This window comes from Festucalex cinctus, chromosome 17, assembly GCF_051991245.1.
Source record: "Festucalex cinctus isolate MCC-2025b chromosome 17, RoL_Fcin_1.0, whole genome shotgun sequence".
Taxonomy (NCBI): domain Eukaryota; kingdom Metazoa; phylum Chordata; class Actinopteri; order Syngnathiformes; family Syngnathidae; genus Festucalex; species Festucalex cinctus.
The window spans coordinates 11,930,267-11,951,040 of NC_135427.1; the positions used below are offsets into that span (position 1 = coordinate 11,930,267).

The 20,774-nt window shown below is 41.4% G+C and overlaps 2 protein-coding genes across 6 annotated transcripts in view; one reads left to right on the forward strand and one right to left on the reverse strand.

Moving 5' to 3' along the window:
* LOC144004698 (protocadherin-15-like) overlaps positions 1 to 20,774 on the reverse strand; it is a 133,354-nt gene that overhangs the window by 24,508 nt on the left and 88,072 nt on the right. For both annotated transcript variants that reach the window (XM_077502123.1, XM_077502122.1), the window contains 8 exons: positions 20,661 to 20,754; positions 17,474 to 17,602; positions 12,979 to 13,098; positions 12,714 to 12,899; positions 12,288 to 12,524; positions 11,295 to 11,411; positions 9,088 to 9,228; positions 8,249 to 8,361 (listed from right to left, as the gene is read on the reverse strand). In XM_077502123.1, coding sequence (XP_077358249.1) covers positions 8,249 to 8,361; positions 9,088 to 9,228; positions 11,295 to 11,411; positions 12,288 to 12,524; positions 12,714 to 12,899; positions 12,979 to 13,098; positions 17,474 to 17,602; positions 20,661 to 20,754 — 1,137 coding nt within the window. The remainder of the gene's footprint in view (positions 1 to 8,248; positions 8,362 to 9,087; positions 9,229 to 11,294; positions 11,412 to 12,287; positions 12,525 to 12,713; positions 12,900 to 12,978; positions 13,099 to 17,473; positions 17,603 to 20,660; positions 20,755 to 20,774) is intronic.
* LOC144004699 (glycylpeptide N-tetradecanoyltransferase 1-like) overlaps positions 1 to 20,774 on the forward strand; it is a 164,569-nt gene that overhangs the window by 19,844 nt on the left and 123,951 nt on the right. The gene's annotated exons all lie outside the window — the stretch shown is intronic.

Genomic DNA, 20,774 nt, shown 5'->3' on the forward strand with positions numbered 1-20,774 from the left:
CTTTCTGTCAAAAGTTCAATTCACTTTGTTCGTAAATGACATTTGCTCTTTGGTAAGCATCTACATGTCACATCCACGTGTCTAAATTATACTCTTCAGTAATCATCTCCATTTTCAAAAAAATTATTAGCAAACCTCTTTTAAGATAATGTCACATAGAATTGGCCTAGAAATCACTTGGAGAAACGCAAGACAACGTCCAGGACAGACCAAAGCTACAGAAGGTAGAAACAGAGATTGACTTGAATCATCGATTTGCTTTGGCAACGGAGCAATTTTCTTTTGTGCTTTTAAAAAGACAGTTGCAAGCTTTACTGTATTTTTTTTTCCTGATCTCGACTATATCAAACCGCAAAGCAATCGTCTTAAAACATTGTACCTGTTCATTAACTCATTCAATCCCAAAAACATGTAAAACTGTTTTTAATACTTTACCCTTACCTCCCGAAAAACTGTTTATATGTTTTTTATACAAGAGCATACAGAATACTTTCATGCAGCTTCTGACGTGAAGAGCTGGCTTTAAGCAATGGTAGTTCTAAAAAAAAAAAAAAAAAAAAAAAAAAGAACAGCCAGCAGGTGGCAGCAGAGTATAAGCGATCAGCCAGAGTCATGTTGCAACAAGCTCTTTTTGTCAGTGTTTTCACCAGGAATGTGAATAATGGTGAAACTTAGCTATATTCAAGTGCTAATTGCTGCAAAACGGAAAGAGATAGAAATATACTTTTTTTTTCTTTTTTTCTTGATGAAAGAATAGACTCTAATCATTCTTTTGGTAGGTTCCATGTTTTTATAGCAATAGAACACAATATTCTGTGGGCCTTGCAGGATCAGGCAAAATCCAGTGAAAAAGCAAGGAATGAAGGGAGTTGGTTCCGTGAAAATGGCTGGGAGTGAATGAGTTAATATGCACGTTTATTTTGGTTTCGAAGCACTGCAAACATCTCCAACTCAATTGGTTTTTAAAACATTTATTCCAGTCTTCCCAGTTGTGATGGACCTGCCTTCAGGTCCTTCTTCCTCCCGACACACTCGGACTCCGGTTGTTATCAATGCCGCCATTCCTTCTTCAGCAGCAGCCTCTAATTGACATAAGCTGCGACCACTGGGACGATTTAAAGCCCACATGCTGACGGGCTTGTGGCATTCACAAAAACGCACAACATTGCCGTGCTGCACGAGACTTCCACTACACTAGAGCGGCGTTGATGCCAGATGGACCACACTAAGTGGAGCAAGCTGGGTTTATGCTGATAACACGGGCACGCAGAGGAAAATTGAAAAGTGGCATCCGATAATTAAAAATTATGTAGCAGGTGAATTTGCAGATAAGGGGCCACATTTTTTTTTTTGTCTTCACATTGAGGTGCACAAGTGTGTATCGGATGTGTGGGTTACAGAGGCAAAATAATGAGGGTGTTGATAGATGTCGGCAATGATAAGGCGGCTCTCTGTGTATGTCTTTCTTATTGCCGCCGCCATTTCGTTTTGTCTCACTCATTACTACAAGCTTGTCTCTCCCGCACTCTCTTTGCTTATGACCCATCATATTTCCCTCTTGTCATCATTCTTTATGTTCCTCTTCACAGTTTCTCTCTTGAACTTCATTTGCGTCTAGTCTGAAAACACAGAGGTCTCTTCGGGGCAAACTTCACCGTTTTGTTGGCCTTCCCAATGACAGGCTATATAACTTATATATTACTATGTAATTTAAGTGTGATATTGAGAAGTAACTTCTCTCTAAGCCCATGTAAAGTGGACAGAGATTTTGTTTTAACCCTGGAGTAGGCAAAAAATTCACAATATGCTGTATATGGTTCTGATTTGCACTAATGGCAATTCCATTTGTTTTTGTTTTGTTTTTTGTTAGTTTTTTTTCAAATACTATGCCACAAAATCCTGAAAATTTGGGTCAGAAAAGTTCCAGGACTGGTGCCACAGAAGATATTTTAATTAGATAACTCGCAGGCCCTGGGCATCAAACACTTCCTGACAGCGGAACATTGCATGATGGAGCCAACCTCCGTATCACCCAACCTGGCTCCATGTGGTGTTTTTTTTGTTTTTTTGTCCAAGTTAATGGGGGACCCATTTTGAAGATGCGGAACATCATCTGTACTTTGTACTTTAGATTTGAAATATCGTTTATGACACCAGTTCTGGAACTTTTCTGATGTGTTGACATGGTCTCGGCTACACAGGAAATGACTCATTCTAAATGGTTTCAACAATAGCTCTACTGATGCTTAATTTGAATCAAATCCATCTGGGAGTATTCCGTCATGACTAGTCCCAAAGAGGCTGTCACATCCATGTTGAAGTGATAAAAATACACCCTTTGTACTATGTGGAACTTCCCCTCTTGCCATATCATACCTCTCTCCACTCCACCACATTTGCTCAGGCACAACGTCTTCATTTCTGTCTGTCAATCACTCTTCTCGGGTTCTCGCCGCCTCTCAAAGCGACTCTCTTTTCAGCAGCCGGCACCTCAACATTTGTCTTCCACCTCGCCATGCTGCCACCTTGCCCTTGACGGCACTGCTGTAATTGCCAAACGCGACTATCAAACGGCTTAAGAGTTGCTCTGAACCTGAGTGGAGGCACTGTTGAAATACAGAGGAGGCTTACGAGGGGCTAAAAGTTTTGAAAAGTACAATGAAAAGAGGTGACTCTGCAAAAGTCACTTAATCCAACAATCACCTACTTTTAATGCTATTATAACCATTCGACTCAAACTTCTCTGTGAGAAAAGAAAAGATTCTATTCCTTGTTATCTTCAATCAAAAGCTCTTTGTCTCACCACTCCACTTCATCAATCTTTGTCAGCTTTCATTATCCTTTGCTGCCAATTTTTAGTAGACACTTGACAGCCGAGCCTCATCTGCGCTTCACTTATTGGGGTCATATCGCAATCAGGCTTGCTGCCAGGTTTTCACAGTATCCCAGTGTCCACAATCAACACAAGGCAAAATCAGCAGCAGCTACTAATGCTGCAGAACGTCCAAATATTATGACCAGTTTCATCAGGAAAAACAGTGTGACGAATAGAAAGTCAGAACATGTAGTGGCCATGGCGGGAGGGGACGCGGGTCAGAGTCAGCGGGGGTTCTTGAACCTTCTTGATGAGACCAGCAGGGGAGCAGAAGAATTTTGTGTCCTGACATTTTGGTTTTGATAGGAGCGTTTCAATAACTGTGTGTCTTTTTAAGTCTCGGGTCCCTTTTACCTTGTAGCCTTTTAGTTTAACTGTGTTTCATGTCACTCTTGTGTGACCTTAGCTACCCAGGATAGGATGTCATTCTGCTTTTACAAAGAGGCTGAAGCTCAGTTTTGATTTAAATTCAAAAGCTAACCAGGAAACAGACAAGTATACAGAAGAGCGTGCACAATGTGTTCTTGTTCAGAAGCAAGTGAGGCATTTAATGTCACTCAGCCTGCCCGTCATGTTGACTGTGGCTATCTCCTTGGCCGTCTTTACCTTGCTCTTGTGCGCACTTCAGCCTGACAGGTATTCTGATCGTCGGCCGCTTAAAAATCCCTGCTTGCATGTCGATCTGTTCTTTTGGCTGCACTCGTTCACGCTATTATATCTCGATTGTAGTGTCCTCGCCTATCAGTTAACTCCAGCTTGACTGACGTTCAATCTCACGGTCTCTTTTTAAGTCTCCCACTTCAGCACCAGTCACGTTGAAGAGTTTGTTCATGGTTGTCTTGAATGCCTTTTAAAAACTTGTCATATGACAGAGATGTTTAGAGATAATAATGACAAACACTTACAAATGTCAGTCGTCAACGCTGCCCAAGCGATGTTTTTTCTCGTGGTGTTGACTAGAAAGATGTTATTTTGGGATGTTTGATCCAACGATACTTCCATAAACCACTCGGAGCTTGAAAAACTAAATGGTTTCTGCGTTTAATACGTGCTTTGGTTCGTTTTCAGAATAGTCAAGACTTAAAACGTGTACACCCAGCTTTAGTAAAGACCGCGGCCTTTTTTTGTGTTTGAAAGTCACATAGAAAGAAGAAAAAAAAAAAATCTAAATGAGGTCACTGGGTCATTAAAGAGTTTGAGATTGTTATCCAACTTAACACTTCTTTCCTTAATTAGTTGAATTAGAACGGATTACCTTTCGAGCCCATTTGAGTGCACCTTTGCTGCAAAACCGAACCATTCTATCAGTTCCAAGAGCAAGATTAAGGATTGCCCCTTTGGAGTTGCAATGAATTAACGCCAGATCAATTTGCCAGAAGTAATAGATGCATCACTCAATGTACAAGCGGCAGCTGTGGTTTCGCTATTGCCCGACCGGCAGGAAAAAATAAATAAATCCCCGGACTTTCTAACTTGTGCCATGTTCCTGAACAGACCATGCGCCACGAATCAGTGCGACAAGGCCAGATTGATCCTATTCTCTTGGCGTGAATTGGCTCCATCTCTCTAATGGCACAAGACAAAGCAACAGATTTTTCACGTGCCATTGCGCCCCCTTCTCCCGATGAGTCACAAAGCTTTGATGTTTCGAGGTGATTTGGCTCTCAACTCTTGCAACTGCGTGATAATTAGATTCATTAAGATAGTAACAGGCTGTAAGGCATGGTGACTGCACGGGAGGAAACTTGCTTTTCCACACACATACGAGTCCAAAAACATGAAACTTAACTGACACACTTGCACTCAAACGCAGCGTTGTTTTAAATAATCTTTCAGAGGGCAATATTTTCTTTCTGTTCACTTAATCCCCACACTGCTAATTGCCACTGGGCACTGTTAACTATTCATGTGTGTGTGTGTGATGTGGACTGCATACTGATGGTGCAGGTGCAAGGACGCTCCTATCGTGAGCGTGACACGAGAAAGGGCATGCTTGGGTTGCAGACGGGCCGCTAAAACGAGATCATTTGCTGGTGTCGGACCGAAAGGTCCTTGCTTACAATTTTGTTAAATTTCATATTTCTTCACAAACCTATACAATTGGCCATTCTTCAGGGGTTGGTGTAAATTTTGCCAATTTTTGACCAATCTGAAGTATTGAAAATGGCCTACACTCTTTGATGAATATGCAAAACATGCTTATGAACGGTGGCTGCCATACAGGCAATCCTTCCAATATGGTATAAAATGTTAGCTCCAAGAGCTTGTCTGTGTAAAATTGATTAAATAAATACTATAGACTTGCTACCAGGAAAATGCACGGCCATAACTCGGTAGCCCATCTCTCCACAAAAACCCTCTCCAGAGATCACATCACAGCAGTCCTCCGTGAACTTGACTGGCTGCCGGTCCTCCACCGACTCAACTTCCTGATCCGACTTTTGACCTACAAATCTCTGAATTTAACTTCGCTCCCACCTACATCACCAACCTCTTCCAATGTCACATGCTGCCCTGGTCCCTCAGATCCATCAATGCCAGTTCTCTTGTAAAACCGGTTGCAAAACGTAAGACCTGGGGTGTCCGGGCCATTAAAGAAATTTGAATTTGTTAATATTTAGATAGAGTAACTAAATACGTAACAAGCTGAAGTAGAACTTGAGTCAGCACCTCAACTGTTAACAAAGTTTCCCAACTCAGGACAAAAGTCTTAAAAGTCAAGTCTTCTATTCAGCCTGAGGCAACAACAAAACATAAACAGTGCAAAAGATGCTTTGTCTCTCAATTCCTGAGTTTGTTGTATAACAGAAACTCTGTAGTCCATATCCATCTGTCTCTTAGCTATCCATCCCATCTATCGTTCATTAATCAGTCCTTGATCATGTCAATCCATCCAAGTAACTTCTTTGACCCATCCTATCAAATCATCTGAGCCTTTTATCATCCATCCTATACATAATCCATTTACCTATCTGTCTGCTTCTACATCAACCTGCTGATCCATTCACCCATCCACCAAGCTGACACAATGCACCCATCGATCTGGCCATGCGCCTGTTTTACAACCAATCGAACTAGGAGAGCGCCACCACCAAGAGATTGCAATTCTTCACTATAGAAACAAGAGATGACACGTTGCTGCACAACTACTCTTCTATTCATTGTTGTTCTCCTGTTCAGTATACAAATCAATATTACGTATTCAGCCTTGCCCATGGCTTGGTGACTGCTGCTTGAAACCATAAAAATTCATTAGGCTGCATTAGTAAGCCTTTAAAACCACAATGGTGCAAAGGTAAGCCTCTGTTCAATAATACTGGGCTAATTAATTCAAATTGTGTGAGCAGTCACACATACGTTACACATACGCGTATTGATTTAGGAAAAAAAATAGAGGGATTACACATGCAGGTTCAAAAAGATGCAGTTGCACATAAACCGACAAGCACACGCTTTTAGCTGGGAGATATATTCCATATTCATAACAGCCGCATGATATTACAGCATGGCATTGCTCCTCTCTCGTTCACTCGCTCTCCTTTTCTATCACCTCTCAGCAGTTTCCTTTAAATCGATGAGATCCAACCTGCTTCATGGGAGAGACAAACTGTATTGACAGTGATGTCAATTACTTTAATTTTTGTCTACCAAGCAGTCTCTAAAACAGTGTTTCCCAATCTTTATTGAGCCAAAGCGCCCATTTTTACATGAGAAGAATTGACATAGCCACCAAATCACCAAATCAACTCGAATTTGGTTACTCAATGTGCTTTTGCCAAAAAACTCGTCACAGTCTAACAACTGAAAAATCCGATTTGATCAAAATGGTAAATTGAGTACACTTATGTAGTGCTTTATCTTGATCCTATGTTTACGAAGCCATTTTCACAAAGCACATTCAAACGTATCACAGTGAAGCCTTTTTAGTTTAAAATAACTTTCTTTAAGCACCTGGATCCTGCACCATACCTTGCCATTGGCAGAACAAGGAATATGTTTTGTCTTCGTTCTCAATTTAAATCCAACTACGTTGATACTAGCATCAACCTAGCTAGTGCTAAGCTAGTTCGTCTCTGAGGCCAGGCAAACTCCCTTTTGTTTGTTGCTAGCGAGGCTTCACTACTTCTGGCCATCCACTCAAATGAACCACATGCATTAAGCATTCCCCACATAGATATGTCACATATACAGAGCCATAAGGGCTATTTAAAATAGTCCTCTATCACTACAATATGCTATGACACGTTCTGACTCAAATCTGAATATTCTGATTCACGACCGGTGACTTTGAGTCACCACCAATTCGCGTACAGCACTACTCACAGCCATGCACACTCAGTATAATCTGGGCCTGTTTAGTTGAAGTTATTAATCGGTTCTGAGACTTTCTACAGGTGGATAAACGTCTCTCTCTATCTCAAGCGGAATAATTTAATCTCCAGTTCTAAAAAAGTTACAAAACCTATGCAGCCGTCTAAATCGGGTTTCTCCAATATTAAGCAAAGTAGCGCATCTGACAAGAAGCGAGATCAATGCCTTCGCTGCTGCATCATTCTGAGGAGCAGAGATGACGGGCATACGGCGGGATAGACGTAGGCGGGAAACGGTGGGAAATGAGAAGCTGTCATATAATTGAAAAAGAAAGCAGTGTCAATATATTTTAGATGTGAGGATTGAACGCTCTGAGGAGGAAATTGTCTGAGATCGCACCTCTTCGCTCACTGTCGGGGGGGAAAAAAAAACACCCTTGTGGAAAGAGGGTGGTTGTGATGCAATGAAAGTGCAAAACACACAAATACAGTATTTATGAGTACATATTGATTTTTGAATAGACATGTTTAACGAATGAGCATACACATTGTGCTGTTTACTAGGAAAAATTTGAAAACTAAATTTGTGGTGTAAACATTAGACCTGGCCTGAGTGTTGCAACCTGCACTTGAGTCCAATTTAGCTTGACTAGTGGTGGCAATTTGCTATAATGAATGAAATGTCAAAAGGAGAGTATAATGTAGGTTGCTTTAATAAAAGTGAAAATGGTTATCCCCCCCTCCATTGCGGGTAACTGTACGGCTCATTTCGGGTGTGATTCCACTGTCGACTACTAGATGGCGGCACACTTTTGTTTGACACGACAAATTTTGAAAGAAAAAAAAAGAAAACAGTATTTCAGCTCATCCTTGTTTTTGCTGAAGATTATTGAATGTCAAATCCTCTCCAATCCTGCTTTTTACGCCTACTGAAAGATTCATTATGCAATGCAGTTCTTTGGCCATGATTATTGATTTATATTGTGTGATGATTAGTTTGTGTTGTGTTGAATTGCTCCCATCATAACAATACCTCTCACAATATCAAAGTCGGAGGACGTACCTGTATTCCTCCTGAGTAAAGATGGGAATGATGGAAGGCTGAAGGACGGTGATCTCCACCAGTGTGGTGTTCTCCTTTACCGGCTCGCCGTCATCGTAGGCCACCACAACCAGCTGAAAAAAAACACACATGGAAGGAAAAGTCGGAACAGGACACATACTAAATTACCAAAATAATTGTTTTGGGGCAAACATTTGGTTACATAGAGTTCAGACTAAGTGCGTGACCCAATGGGGTGCTTATTATTTCCTGCTTAGCTACTTTAAGTAAGGGTTAATTGCCCAAGGAAATCTGAATTAGAGTCAAACCTTAATATCGTCTCATCAAAGCAACCCCTTTGGTCCTCCTTGGAAATTCCAAAATATTGTAATGTAAGCATAGCAAGGGAACTTCTATAACTAGCTTTTTTTTTTGTTTAGACACTACTTTGGTGGTTCATACTAACAAATATGTAATTCTTAAAATCTAACCGTGTTTTTGTACTTGTACCTCAGGTGGTGTTACAAGCAATAATTGCACAATTTTTCAGCGCTTGGTTCATTTAGTAAGAGCTGAGATAAAATTGGAGGTCTTGAGAGGATTTTGAATCTGTGTTCTGTTAATTAAAGCCCAGCGAAAAGATTGAATTAGCATAGCCCAGAGCCCCACCACAGACAACAGCGTGGAAGAGGCTATTTTGAATCTGATAAGCTACCATGCTACATTCGGTTGGGATATGAAGTCGGGAAAGACTCAATTATCATGTGGCATACCAGTGCGGCACGTTTTTAGGTATGTTTTACTCAGAAAATACTGTATGTACATTGTATTGAACTATAATTGTACATGTGTATACTTACATTGAATTTGAGGTTGGGCTCTTCATTGAGGTTGACCCTTGTGACAACATTTCCGGTGTTTTCCTCCACCTCAAATATACTGGCAGAGTACGAATAGGCCTCGGGATCCACTTTGTAGCGCACCAGACCAGCTGGCGTTCCCTATGGAGACAAGAAAACACTTTGGAAAGAAAACTACAACTGCGTTGTTGCCTAATTTGAAAGTACAGAGATTTAATCATGATGTAGTCACACTATTAGATTCTCCGATGTTAATGGAAATTAGTGTGGAGCAAATACAAAACAGTGTGTCCTGCTTACAAAGCGTGGGATAAATTTGGCCATGAAGCATGAACAGCTATGCTTGTATCTCAAAAACTCAGGTCACTAGCATATCAAGGTACCACGGTACCAACTACCATGCGCCATATCAGAATTTGGCAAAAAAAAAAAAAAAGTTGCCCTTCGGTATTATCGACTCAACGCTTTCAACATGTACACACTGCATAAATCAAGTATTCAAGTGTAATCAGATTGCAAGGTTGAAACTGTCTCCAGATGCAAAGCATATAGCCGTTTTGCTCTTTAACGGCCACCTTGATTTTTATAGCCAGGCGACCAAGTGAGCAGGTACTTGAGCTGCCAGGAAAGGGTGCTGACTCAGCCCAAATTGAGAAGTAAATTGAAGGACTGGAGGGTATAAATGACACAAACACCTACATATATATATGTATCAGCGAGCGGTCGGTGCAGTTGACTTCCGTGTCGGAGGACGGGGGCGTAGCTTTATTGCGTCTAGCCGGCATTATATTGTTGCTTCCCTCGACCTCAGAGGGAACAGATTGACGCTAAAGCTCAAGCTTGAATCAATGCAGCTCGCGTAGGCCGACGACAAGCGCATGACTCAAAGGAAGATCGCCGCGCCTTGAAATCGGCTTAAGGGCCAACGACGCCCGGTATCAAGATGGCATGAGCAGATTGAGGGTATGATCAGGTACGATGGAATAAATGCGCTCAGTGAAGAAAATAAGTCATGTTGTTGTTAGCATTGTCAGAATTTCAACAGTCACTACTCCCAATTTCATTTTAGCAACATCACAACTTAGTTGTTTGAGGAATATTCATTGTGCGAAGGATGACACCGTCTGTTTATCACTACCGATGCAAAAAAATCAACAAATTTATTAGTTTGTGCGCTTCTTATTCTGTTGTTTTTGCCCTTCATCTACTTGTACATTCCTCGACTGTTTCTAACCATTCCAACCTCCAACATGTTCAGCTCATTCTAGGTAATTTTTAAAAATTATGTGTAATTCAATATAATTTCACACCACGGATATCATTCTACAATTCAGCCTCTCAGCCTTAACACGCAATTTCTCCAGAAATCACATTTTATAGACATTTTTGCAGAATTTCATCATATTTTCTCTGCCAAATGTTTCTTTGAATGCTACAAATGTCTTCTTCTAATATTACAGTATAACTTTCCTTTCCTAGTATTCTTTTGCAATAATGGCATGGATCTTACGCAATACTGCAAAAGCGAGCTTCTTCTGCTTTTTTGTTCTTTTGTCATGAATATTTATCGGAAGAGATTTGATAATATTCAAAGGCAAATGATTCAGATATGTAATTTCCGTATTATTTTTGAGAGCGCTTATTCAGTCAGCTACTGCCTACCTGAGCTGCATTTAATTCAAATATGATGTGACTCAGCAGATGCTTTTCAAGGCATTCTCCCTCATAGCGCTCTGAGCCTAGTTTGACCATTCGACACCCATTTAGACCTGAGCTTAATGGCCCGTAACTATCTGGCAGCTCATAACAGAACCATCTCGTGCAGTGAGTCTCAGCGTAGTACCAATACTACTTGTGGTATTAGCAAGAATCACTGAATTAAATGCATAAATGTTACAGTGGATGGCAATAACAAAGACAGTAGACTACATTACTGTAATTTACTGTAACGTGGTCATTTTGACATTTGGGGTAAAAAATTTGAGAATGGCTGATTTAATGACTTATCACAGAGCTGTTCAATACTAAAAGCCCGGCTGACATACCAAGAAATGGCACCCTGAGAGCCAAAACAAACAGGAGAAAAAGTGAAACGCATTGGAAGTGCACACAGGGGATAATCAGTGTCATTATCTTCCATCATTCCCATGCACAATGTCCCCGCCAACAACGGCTCGCTTGAATAACAGCAAGCAGGAGAGGCTCACCACGGGGTCAGAGTCGTTGGCCATCACCGTGGTTACAATCGTCCCCTTGACGGCGTTCGGGGCGACCATGCCGCGGTACATTGGCTGGCTGAAGACTGGAGCAAAGTCATTCACGTCCTGCGGAGAAATGAACACAACACAACATTAGTGCTACTGCTGATAATGTGTCGGCCTTATTTCAATAAAATGGCAACAGTGTACCGCCAAATAGCTTTTATTTTCGTGTTTATGACTTTTGAAAGAACATGCTTTGCTAGGTAACAGGAGTTGCAAGTCAGAAACTACTCAAGGATGAACAAAACAAAATTGCCCACTGAATGGTGATTGGATGGACCAATGTTCTTTTGATCATCTTTCAAGTGGAGCCCATTAAAATCATTTATCAAACAACTCTTAATGGATGATAGAGTGAAGGGAAAAGAGATTTTTAGGTTTTGACATTCAAGTACACTTGACCAGCTACTGAGGTTGTAGAAACAAGAAGAAGACATAGAAATAATTTCAACATAAGAATGTAAAGAAATGGCGGAATACAACATATCAAACTATTTTAATAGTGTATTTTCTAGTTAATTGTCATACAAGTTCATTAAAAAATGAGTGCTGAGAGACATTTCTACTCTACATTATATGGTACTTTAGTTGTATTTTTGGGGGGGCTATTAAAATCCAGCCCTTTCATAAACTTCCATGACATTTGTTTTGTATGCTGACAGAAGGTCAAATCTTTGCCAAAGCCAATATAAAACAACAGTTTGGCCTCCATATAATGAGCTCTACCTTGGCCTGTGCTACCGCCCTTCATCAACACACACAGATGTTAGTTAGCATAATTCTGATTATAGGGAAAAGAATTGGGAGACGTTAAAAACATTTGTATGGCTCTTAAGATATTTGCATGATGTTTAAAGGTGAAGGCAAGTAAACAATTACAAGGTTATCACGATATTTAGCATTCACTGTAAGACCCAGAACACATTCACACCAACGCACCGTGATGGTTACAGTAACGGAGGCCAGGCCTGGAGGCATGGTCCCCTCAGTGTCCAGAGCCTCCACGGTGAACGTGTAAGAAGAATTGGAGGGGGTCAAGGCCTCAAAGTCTAGAAGTTTCTGCACGGACAACTCTCCTGTGATTGGGTTGACGCGGAAAAGCCGAAGAATCTCCTCACTGGAGCCGTCGGTTCTGATGCGATATGTGAGATTGGAGCCGAGATCGGCGTCGATCGCCTAATTGGGACAGAGAATAAGTGGTGAAGTGTATAAAACTGAAATACAAGTCAAAGTAACTGACACCATCTCCAAAAATTGGTATTCGAAATAAAGTGAGGGATGACTGTGTTGGAAATTGTTGCTAGTACTGCTCAGTATCTGCTGCTCTAACCTACCAATTGCGAACATTGTCATTGGTCCACTCACATGCAGCCTGAGAATCAAAGTGCCTTTGGGACTGTTCTCTGGCAGCTTGACGTTGTACGTCTGTTGACTGAATACAGGACTGTTATCGTCCACATCCAGAACCGTGACCGAAAGCGTCAGTCTGGACCGCCGCGGATCCATGGCGCTGTCCCAAGCCTCCACGATCAGATAGTAGTGACCCTTCACCTTAGATGTGACAGTTCCAAACATCACTCACTCTGTACAGCAGTTGACAGAAATGAGACATGAATGAATGAATGAATACCTCTCTGTCCAGCGGCAGCATGGTTCTGATAGCTCCTGTGGCGTTGATGGAGAAAAGCTTTTGATGGTTGACCAGCCGGTAGTGAACTTGACCGCTCGCCCCCAGATCTGGATCAGTGGCCTAATGTACAGAGCATCCACAAATTAGGTCCAAAATGCAATCCAGATCTGATTCAGGATTTGTTATACAGTGACTGATGACCTTCTGGATTCAAGGGAATTATTTCTATTAGGGACAAAGGTTTTTGCCTGGTGGATTTCTTTTGTTCAAGCCGTTTTTCTTCTTCTACTTTGTCTATGACTCAGACAAAAGAAATGTAGATGTCTGTCATTTTTTTTTTCTCCCGCTACATCTGTTGATTCATTTCTTTTCATAGTAAGGCGGCGGGAATCAAAAGCGCTTTATTACCAGTGGCCATTGTTCAAACATCAAACGTCTGAAGTTAATGAGACGGCGGTTTCAATTTTCAGAAGCACAGCGTCTTCCTTCCTCCCTTTGCGCTTCGTTTATTCCCGCAAATGGCCTCCGCTTCCGATACGTGTTATACTTCTACATCGTTCCTCTCAGCCAACACAACAAGGTGACAAATTGTGAGCCGAGTCGCATTAAAAAAGATGAAAACCATGTGCGTATCGGATTCTCTTTTTGTTGTGGTGCTTATTTGTGAAACCAAAACACCCCAAATGTATTTTTCAAGAGCATGTAAAACAGTCATAATTTGTCTCTGAATACATAGTTGAAAGATTACTTATGAAATTAAGCGCAAATACTGAGAAATGTGCATTACTCAATTGTGGAGATCCCACGTTTAACTGTTTTTCACCATTTTCATGGCTAAAATGGGACACAGCGCATCCACCATGAATCACCCCTCCCTTGCTATATAAAAATTGAGCTCCTTTGTTCACATTAGCGGCTATCCAGTGTAGGTGTGAGTTGTACTTGGCTCATTTATAGCATTACAGAGTACAGTCAGTGGGCTAGCTATGCCTACACGTGAAAATGTGTCCTCTCTGGATACCACAAGTTACTCAATAGCTTAGTGAATTGATTTAAATTCCAAAGTGTAATGTATTTTGTGTTATTCAGACTAACGTAATGTGTTTAAATGTAAAGCTTTTTTAATAAAACTAGGAGGAAGCATGTGCTCAAATGTATGTCAGATAGCGTGAGGCACAGGCTGAATTTGTGCCGTCATGTTGGTCAGCTAACGTTCCCTGGAGTGTCGCCGTTCTGTAGATGTACACACCGATACAACACCAAGCAAGGCGTATTTGGTGACGTATTTTAAAAGCACGGTGTTGGTCCACCACATCCGGAAGCCTATTTGCCCCCGAGCTAGCTGATGGCTAGCATATCTCTCGTCATGCCTCATGACGACTCGGTGGGATATATTCCAGCTACCGGTGGTATGTCGTTTAAGGATGTGTCAGCATAAGACATATACTGTATTTGATTGATAGTGTTTTCAGAGCCTCATCGAAGGGCTTCATTTTTCACCATCATGAATCATGATCATTTTTTTATACTTGACTTTTTTTTTTTCCATTCAAATTTGGCAGGCTTGTGAACAGCACTCATCTCTGTGGTGTGTCAAATTTACAAGGCATTTTTCATGGACTTTAAGCCACCACAGGTAATCAGAATAGGAATGTTAGCAGCAGCGCTAAAGCTAACGTATCACGAGAAGAGGCCGGGGAGATGCTATCCTCATTTAGCAAGTAAATGCAGTATCTAAATATCCAAATATCCAAATAGTTTTGTACCTGTTGCTTTAATGGTGTAAATGTTTTATTTATTTCTTGTTATTCTTATCTTTGCAACACTCTGCATTGTCTGGAGTGTGCTCCTCTTGTAAGAATTGAATTTCCCCTCTGGGGACCAGGTGTAGCTTATCTTACAATGGATTCAGTGAGGAAAACGTTGAAAAGGAAACTGACGGGTTTACATCAGTTTAAAATCAAGATAATGTAAAGAACTGGCAAAATGGCTAACAATAAACAGTCTCAAGACATGAAGCAACTTTGTCCAAGTTCCAACTTTTCCAAATAATTCAGTCTTGTGATGGCACTAAAGTGCAAGGCCAGGGAACGATGAGGAGAAAATGATATACCGGCCGTTATGCTCCCCAGTAAAGAATTTTGAAAGCGACAGATGCCCAATCTGTTATGTGGAAGCATTACCATCGATAAAACTCTCCGCTTACGTGCCTGCAGTGTGGCATTAAAGCCATTTAAAGATCCGACTCGCAGCTCCGCATCGCTCGCTCACGGCGTTGTCTCCTGGCGTAATTACATCGTCACACAGTTAAAGGCCACAAACACAAAAGGATTAATGTGTCTGTTGCCAAAGTTGTTGACAAAAAAAGGGAGCGTGTTCATTGTAAAGCTGCGGCAGAATCCCAAGTTAGCAGCCTTGGGCGGTTGGTGTTCGTATCTGCATCGGGAACAATGAGCAAAGCTCTTGGTACTTTTGTTAAATAAAACATTTTGCCGGTCACATTTACGCGATTACCGCGCTGACAAATGAGCGCATGCAGCCAGGTGTTGCAACAGCGTGGGAGGCGTTTACTACGCTAATCTGCATACAGACGAGCTCATGTCTTGTTCCAAAGCGCTCGCATATGTCTTCTCCGTCATCGTTTGTATTCAAACATCTGCAATTTACTGTAGAAGAATAACTGACGGAAATGCTCGTCTTAATCAAGACATGATTGAAGGGAAGTGACAGTACCTGCAGGGAGCCGACAAACGCGATGCTAGAGAACTGTCACGCCGCAAGGGGTCAATGAGTGGAGATTTTTTTTCTAGCTAACAAGAGTCGCTGGTGATTACTAATTGCACTATTTTTTTTTTCTTTAACTGCTATTTTGAGGACGGAAAATTACTGAAGTCTTTTCAGATGGCCAAAACACTTTTAGCATTTAGCTAAATTCTATGAATTTATCTCCAACAATCTATTATCTTCATTTTGTAGTGTTTCTCTTGGCTGCACTTTTGTTGGATTTTCTTGACCAATCAGATTTCAGCTTCTGTGTGTTGCCGTGTCAATTTAACCTGCCGAGGGCCCTCAGAATCGGTACTATTGACCGATGCAACTTAAACTTTATTAGCAAAGGTTCTCTATCTTTAACCAATCGGTTTTCAAGATTGTCCTCACACTTGATGATGTCATCATTTTTCCAACCTCTGATTGGTTCAGCAGGATAGTGGCCCCGGTACCAAACACATTGTTGCATGCTGGACGGGACCGTCAATGATTTTCTTAAAATGGGAATCATTTTAGTGGTGCAAAATTAAACTTTTTTTATTCTATTTGCTCTCACTACTTTTCTCCCATCCTTCTCTGCCGTATTGTCGCAGCATCAGCACAGCAAGGTCAGGTCTATTCATTCTTCCGGAAAATATGTTTAATAACTACAGGTGGCGACCCTGGTTTGGATCGAGGCCCACAGTCACGCCTCGCACATCTGGCACGCGCCGGGGATTAGCGCCATCATTTTTAGTGTTGGAGAATTTACCGAGATGGAAATCAGAATGGGAATAATCGGAATGAAATGACACCTTCTTGGTATTAGGTATGCTGAACGTGGTTGAAAATGAAGCACATTTTCTCAATGCATGCAAACTGGCCACATCATGTGATTACACCTGCATAATCTAATTCATGCCAGTAGGCTCTTTGCCACCTGCGGGGGCATTTGTTCAGGTCCGCCATGAAATTCCAACAAATGAATCCTCAGAGGAACTATAATAAAAATCCCCCCCCCACCAAAAGTTAATTTCAAAATTCAGATGCTTAAAATATATAAATGCTCAAAATAAGTACTTAGGAATGCAGAAGAGCGCACTCTTCAAATTACCTGCAAATGCGCGCTGACGTGAGCGTGATAACTCACGGGCCTAATTAGAAAGTTCGAGAGGTATGTTGATGATCGCCGATCCCCGCTTATAAATGGTAGCGGCTCAACTTAATTAAGAGTCTCTGTGGAAACTTCTTGAGTGGGAGGAGACACGCGAAAGTAGATCAGAGCGTCTCTAATTATGTGTCATGGTGGTGACCTTTCGCAGGTGGAGGAGACGTGCGTGACGTGCAGCGTCGCAGTTGGGAAAAATGTCTACATCGTTATTCTACTTAATGAAAACTGACATTAACTGAAACTAAAATTGAAAAAAAAAATGTTATGAGGTTGTCAGTTGTTGTCCCTTGTGATATTTGTAGTTGTGATGTCCATTATGATGACGTATTAGCCACTCTTAGTTTATTTTGTCATATAGGTCTTTATTCCGTCATAGAATTGGCATGACCCTTGCGAGAGTTATTGAATTTCCATGTAATCATTTAAAAATTGTTTTTAAGTGGCACTTGGTGTCAAATGTTAGAACCACTGTGCTCGACCCCAGTCTGTCATTTTACATTCATATTCATCATGTGCACCTTGAAACCGGAATGAAATTCAGACGATCGAAGTGTGTGTGTGTGTGGCAATACCTACCTTGACCTGTCCAACAAACGCATGATCCTGCTTTTCGGTGACAGTGAGATTCACTGGCAGTGAAGGATCGAACAGCGGGTCGTTGTCATTAACATCTGTCACCACGATGTTCACCGTCGCGGTGGATGTCTACACATGCACGCACACACATCACACATAGGTTTGTTACCATTACAGTCTTATCAAAGAGCATCTGAAGTGCCTGCATACATGCCACTCATGTTGCTATGTTTATTTTTTTTCAGTCCAGACCTCTCTTCCCAACAGCTCCCCTGTGTGAAATGCTGAAGGCTAATTTTGCTTACTAATTACTTGCTTTTAGACCCTGGTGGTCTGCTCGCTCCTTTTGTGCGAGCTTCTCATTTCTAAATTAGCTGCTTTTTGCATCCACGCTACTTTGAAAATGTCATTAACATTTGATTTTTTTTTTGTTTATTTATTTTTTTTATTTTTATTTTTTTTAAGAAGCAAAATTCGTAAAAGTAAAGTCATCTTGATTGACTTTCAAACAGCCTTAGCTGTCACAAAGCGCTTTACAGAAACACAACAAAACAACTGAGGGTGTATTCAGACCAGAAAAGTCGTTTAGCCCGCTTGTTTGGTCCGGACCAAGAGCGGACTTCTTATTTTTATTTATTTATTTTTTTGTTTGGTGCGGTTCGTATTCGCACTGTGCTTTTTGCAAGTGGACTATATTGCGTAATCATGTCGACTCGCGTGACAATCTGTGCTCCCATTGGACAAAAACGACGAGCGCTGAATGCATTACGAAACCCGGAAATAGAGGGAAAAATGACATTCTGACGTGCTGCATTACTGCTAGGCATATTTGTGGCGTTATTGGATGTAAGATATTTGTAAGCATCAAAAGCAGCTCATTCAACGGAGGTTCCGCGACGTTTGTAATTTTGGAACGCAGTCGGGGGAGCCGTTGCGCTTCGCATGGCCTGCCCCCACCACCACATGATGACAGCAGCGTGGCTAAAAGGAATACGCATGATTTATGACTGAATTTAGCACAATATTAACTACTGGGCAATATTTCCTTCACACGATGCTCGGCTACGGTGGCTTGCTAAGCCCCAAAAGACGCATATGTCCTGTATTCCTGTCGACGGGTGCGAGCGTATAGTGTATCTGTCAGTTGTCCGAAGCACTTCAGAGAGCTGAGATGCCTTGGGGTTGGGGGGTGCGCAAGGGTGGGAGATGCGAGCGTTGGAACGCGGCCCACACGTCACAACCTGGAATCGGAATCAAAGCTGATGTGCCAAAACATGGAAGTCTCTTCTGTGGCACATACCCCATAGGTCCACTTTCATGGAGAGAATATTGGAGAGTAAAACCTGAGAATAATTTCTGTTAAGGAACTGAAATGAGCATTTTGCAATCTAATATAGATGCCTTGACCCAATAAAGATTGGTAAACAATTCCTTAAAGAAATAACGAACTATGTATGCTAATGCGGAATTACCGCAACACGAGATGATTTATTCACGCTGTGATCCGTTGCAAAACTGCCCAATCGGACCACGCGTGTCAAGCTCGCAGCGGGTCAGCGCCGGTTTGTTCGCAACCTGTGGAACCAGTGTCAGCATGATGGATTCACCGGCCAAATAGCCAATTAGGCACCTTGTAGTCTGACACTCTCACACTGCTACATTCAATAATAGCGTGTGTGTGTGTGTGTGTGCTCTATGTGCGCATATACGTGAAAGCAAGCCAAGGCCTTTTAGAGAGATGCTGATTAATAGCCTAGAGTATGTGAGCTAACTGTGCTCCAATCGTCCAACTTTCTCTTCTACGGCACTCATATTTTTCCTGATGTGAAAAAAAAAAAAGTATGTAATGGAGTGTCGAGCAGGAAGAATGGTCAAAGTGCTTTTAGCATTTCTCAGACTTGAACACCTCCAGGGCACAAGGACATTGCACTAATTGTCAAGGCTGAAACAGCAATTGACTATTAGCGTCAACATTTCCTTCCTGAATGAACACGCAGCCTCATTGCGACTTACGGACCACCTTGAACGCTACACGTGGTATATATGTAATGGTAGGGCGATTAGGCGGGGAGGTAGACTTCTTACAAGATTAAAAGGAGGGCCAAGAGCGTATAGGAGGCGAGGAGGAAATGCAGTGATTTCATTTCACTTTCAAGTGAGAGCGCCTGAAGAGTTGACTAAATAAAGAAAAGATAAGGCCAAGTGATTGGGTTTGACTTGGGTGACCCGAGATAAATTAGGCTGGGGAGGCACAGAATGTTCGAGCTCATTTGCAGGTAAAACGCAAAACGATATATATTTTTTCCAGAAAAGCCATTTTCTAACTTGCTGCATCTGCAATTGCCTCAAGGCTAATGGGACCATAAAGGACACTCATTAAACTTTAGCTTGTTACTTTTCTAGATGCATACAAGATATGGGTATACAGTATATTGTCCTTTACAGTATTTAAAAACAACACGAAAATATAACTAACAAATTAACATCGGATATTTCAGCTTTAGACGAATCTTGTCTAAATGTTGGCCGAGTTTTCTTACATCTGCTTGCTATTCACACAGAAAATCATTCCCTTTCATTTAAGAATTGTTGGGCCTTCATCTGAAGCATTTTGTAAGACGGGTAAAAGGTAGGGGTGTGACAAAAATGATTTGAATCGGAAAATCGGTTTTGATTTAAAAGGCGAGTGCATCAAATCAAACCGAATCACCCCACTTTAAAATATATCAAGTTACGTACTGAATCGTCTTTTATTAGAGAGCGATATCTTTGAAGGAAATGCCTCATTTAAATTACTGACAGGTTTATTTATGTGTACTGTAAAATAAACTCATTCCGTGATCATACACTCTCAGACTGAGCCATACTTTATCGAATCAAATTGTAATCCCACTGAATTAAACTAAATTGAATTGTTCCACTTTAAAATCAAACCATCATATTATAATGGCATACTTTTCCTTTGAAGGGCCTGACTGAACAAGTCCTGAAGTGTTGCAGAGCCGATTTGGAGAAATTTAAGATTTTAAGTTTCTGATGTGTCTGCACCCGATTAGTTCATTTTACATTTTCTCCTTTGGGAAATATTGCTTTGGTTTTCGTACGGTTCATATTTAGTCCAACTTAAAACCGAGATTTCACTATATGTTTCACGTCATTTACTTGTTGTTAATGTGAATGTTCTTACCCCATCGGGCCGCTCGTCTGAGGCTGTGACCACCAGGGTATAGTAGTCCAGAGCCTCCCTGTCCAGAGGTTTGTCCAGGACCAGATAGCCAGAACTGGAAGAAAGAGAACACAT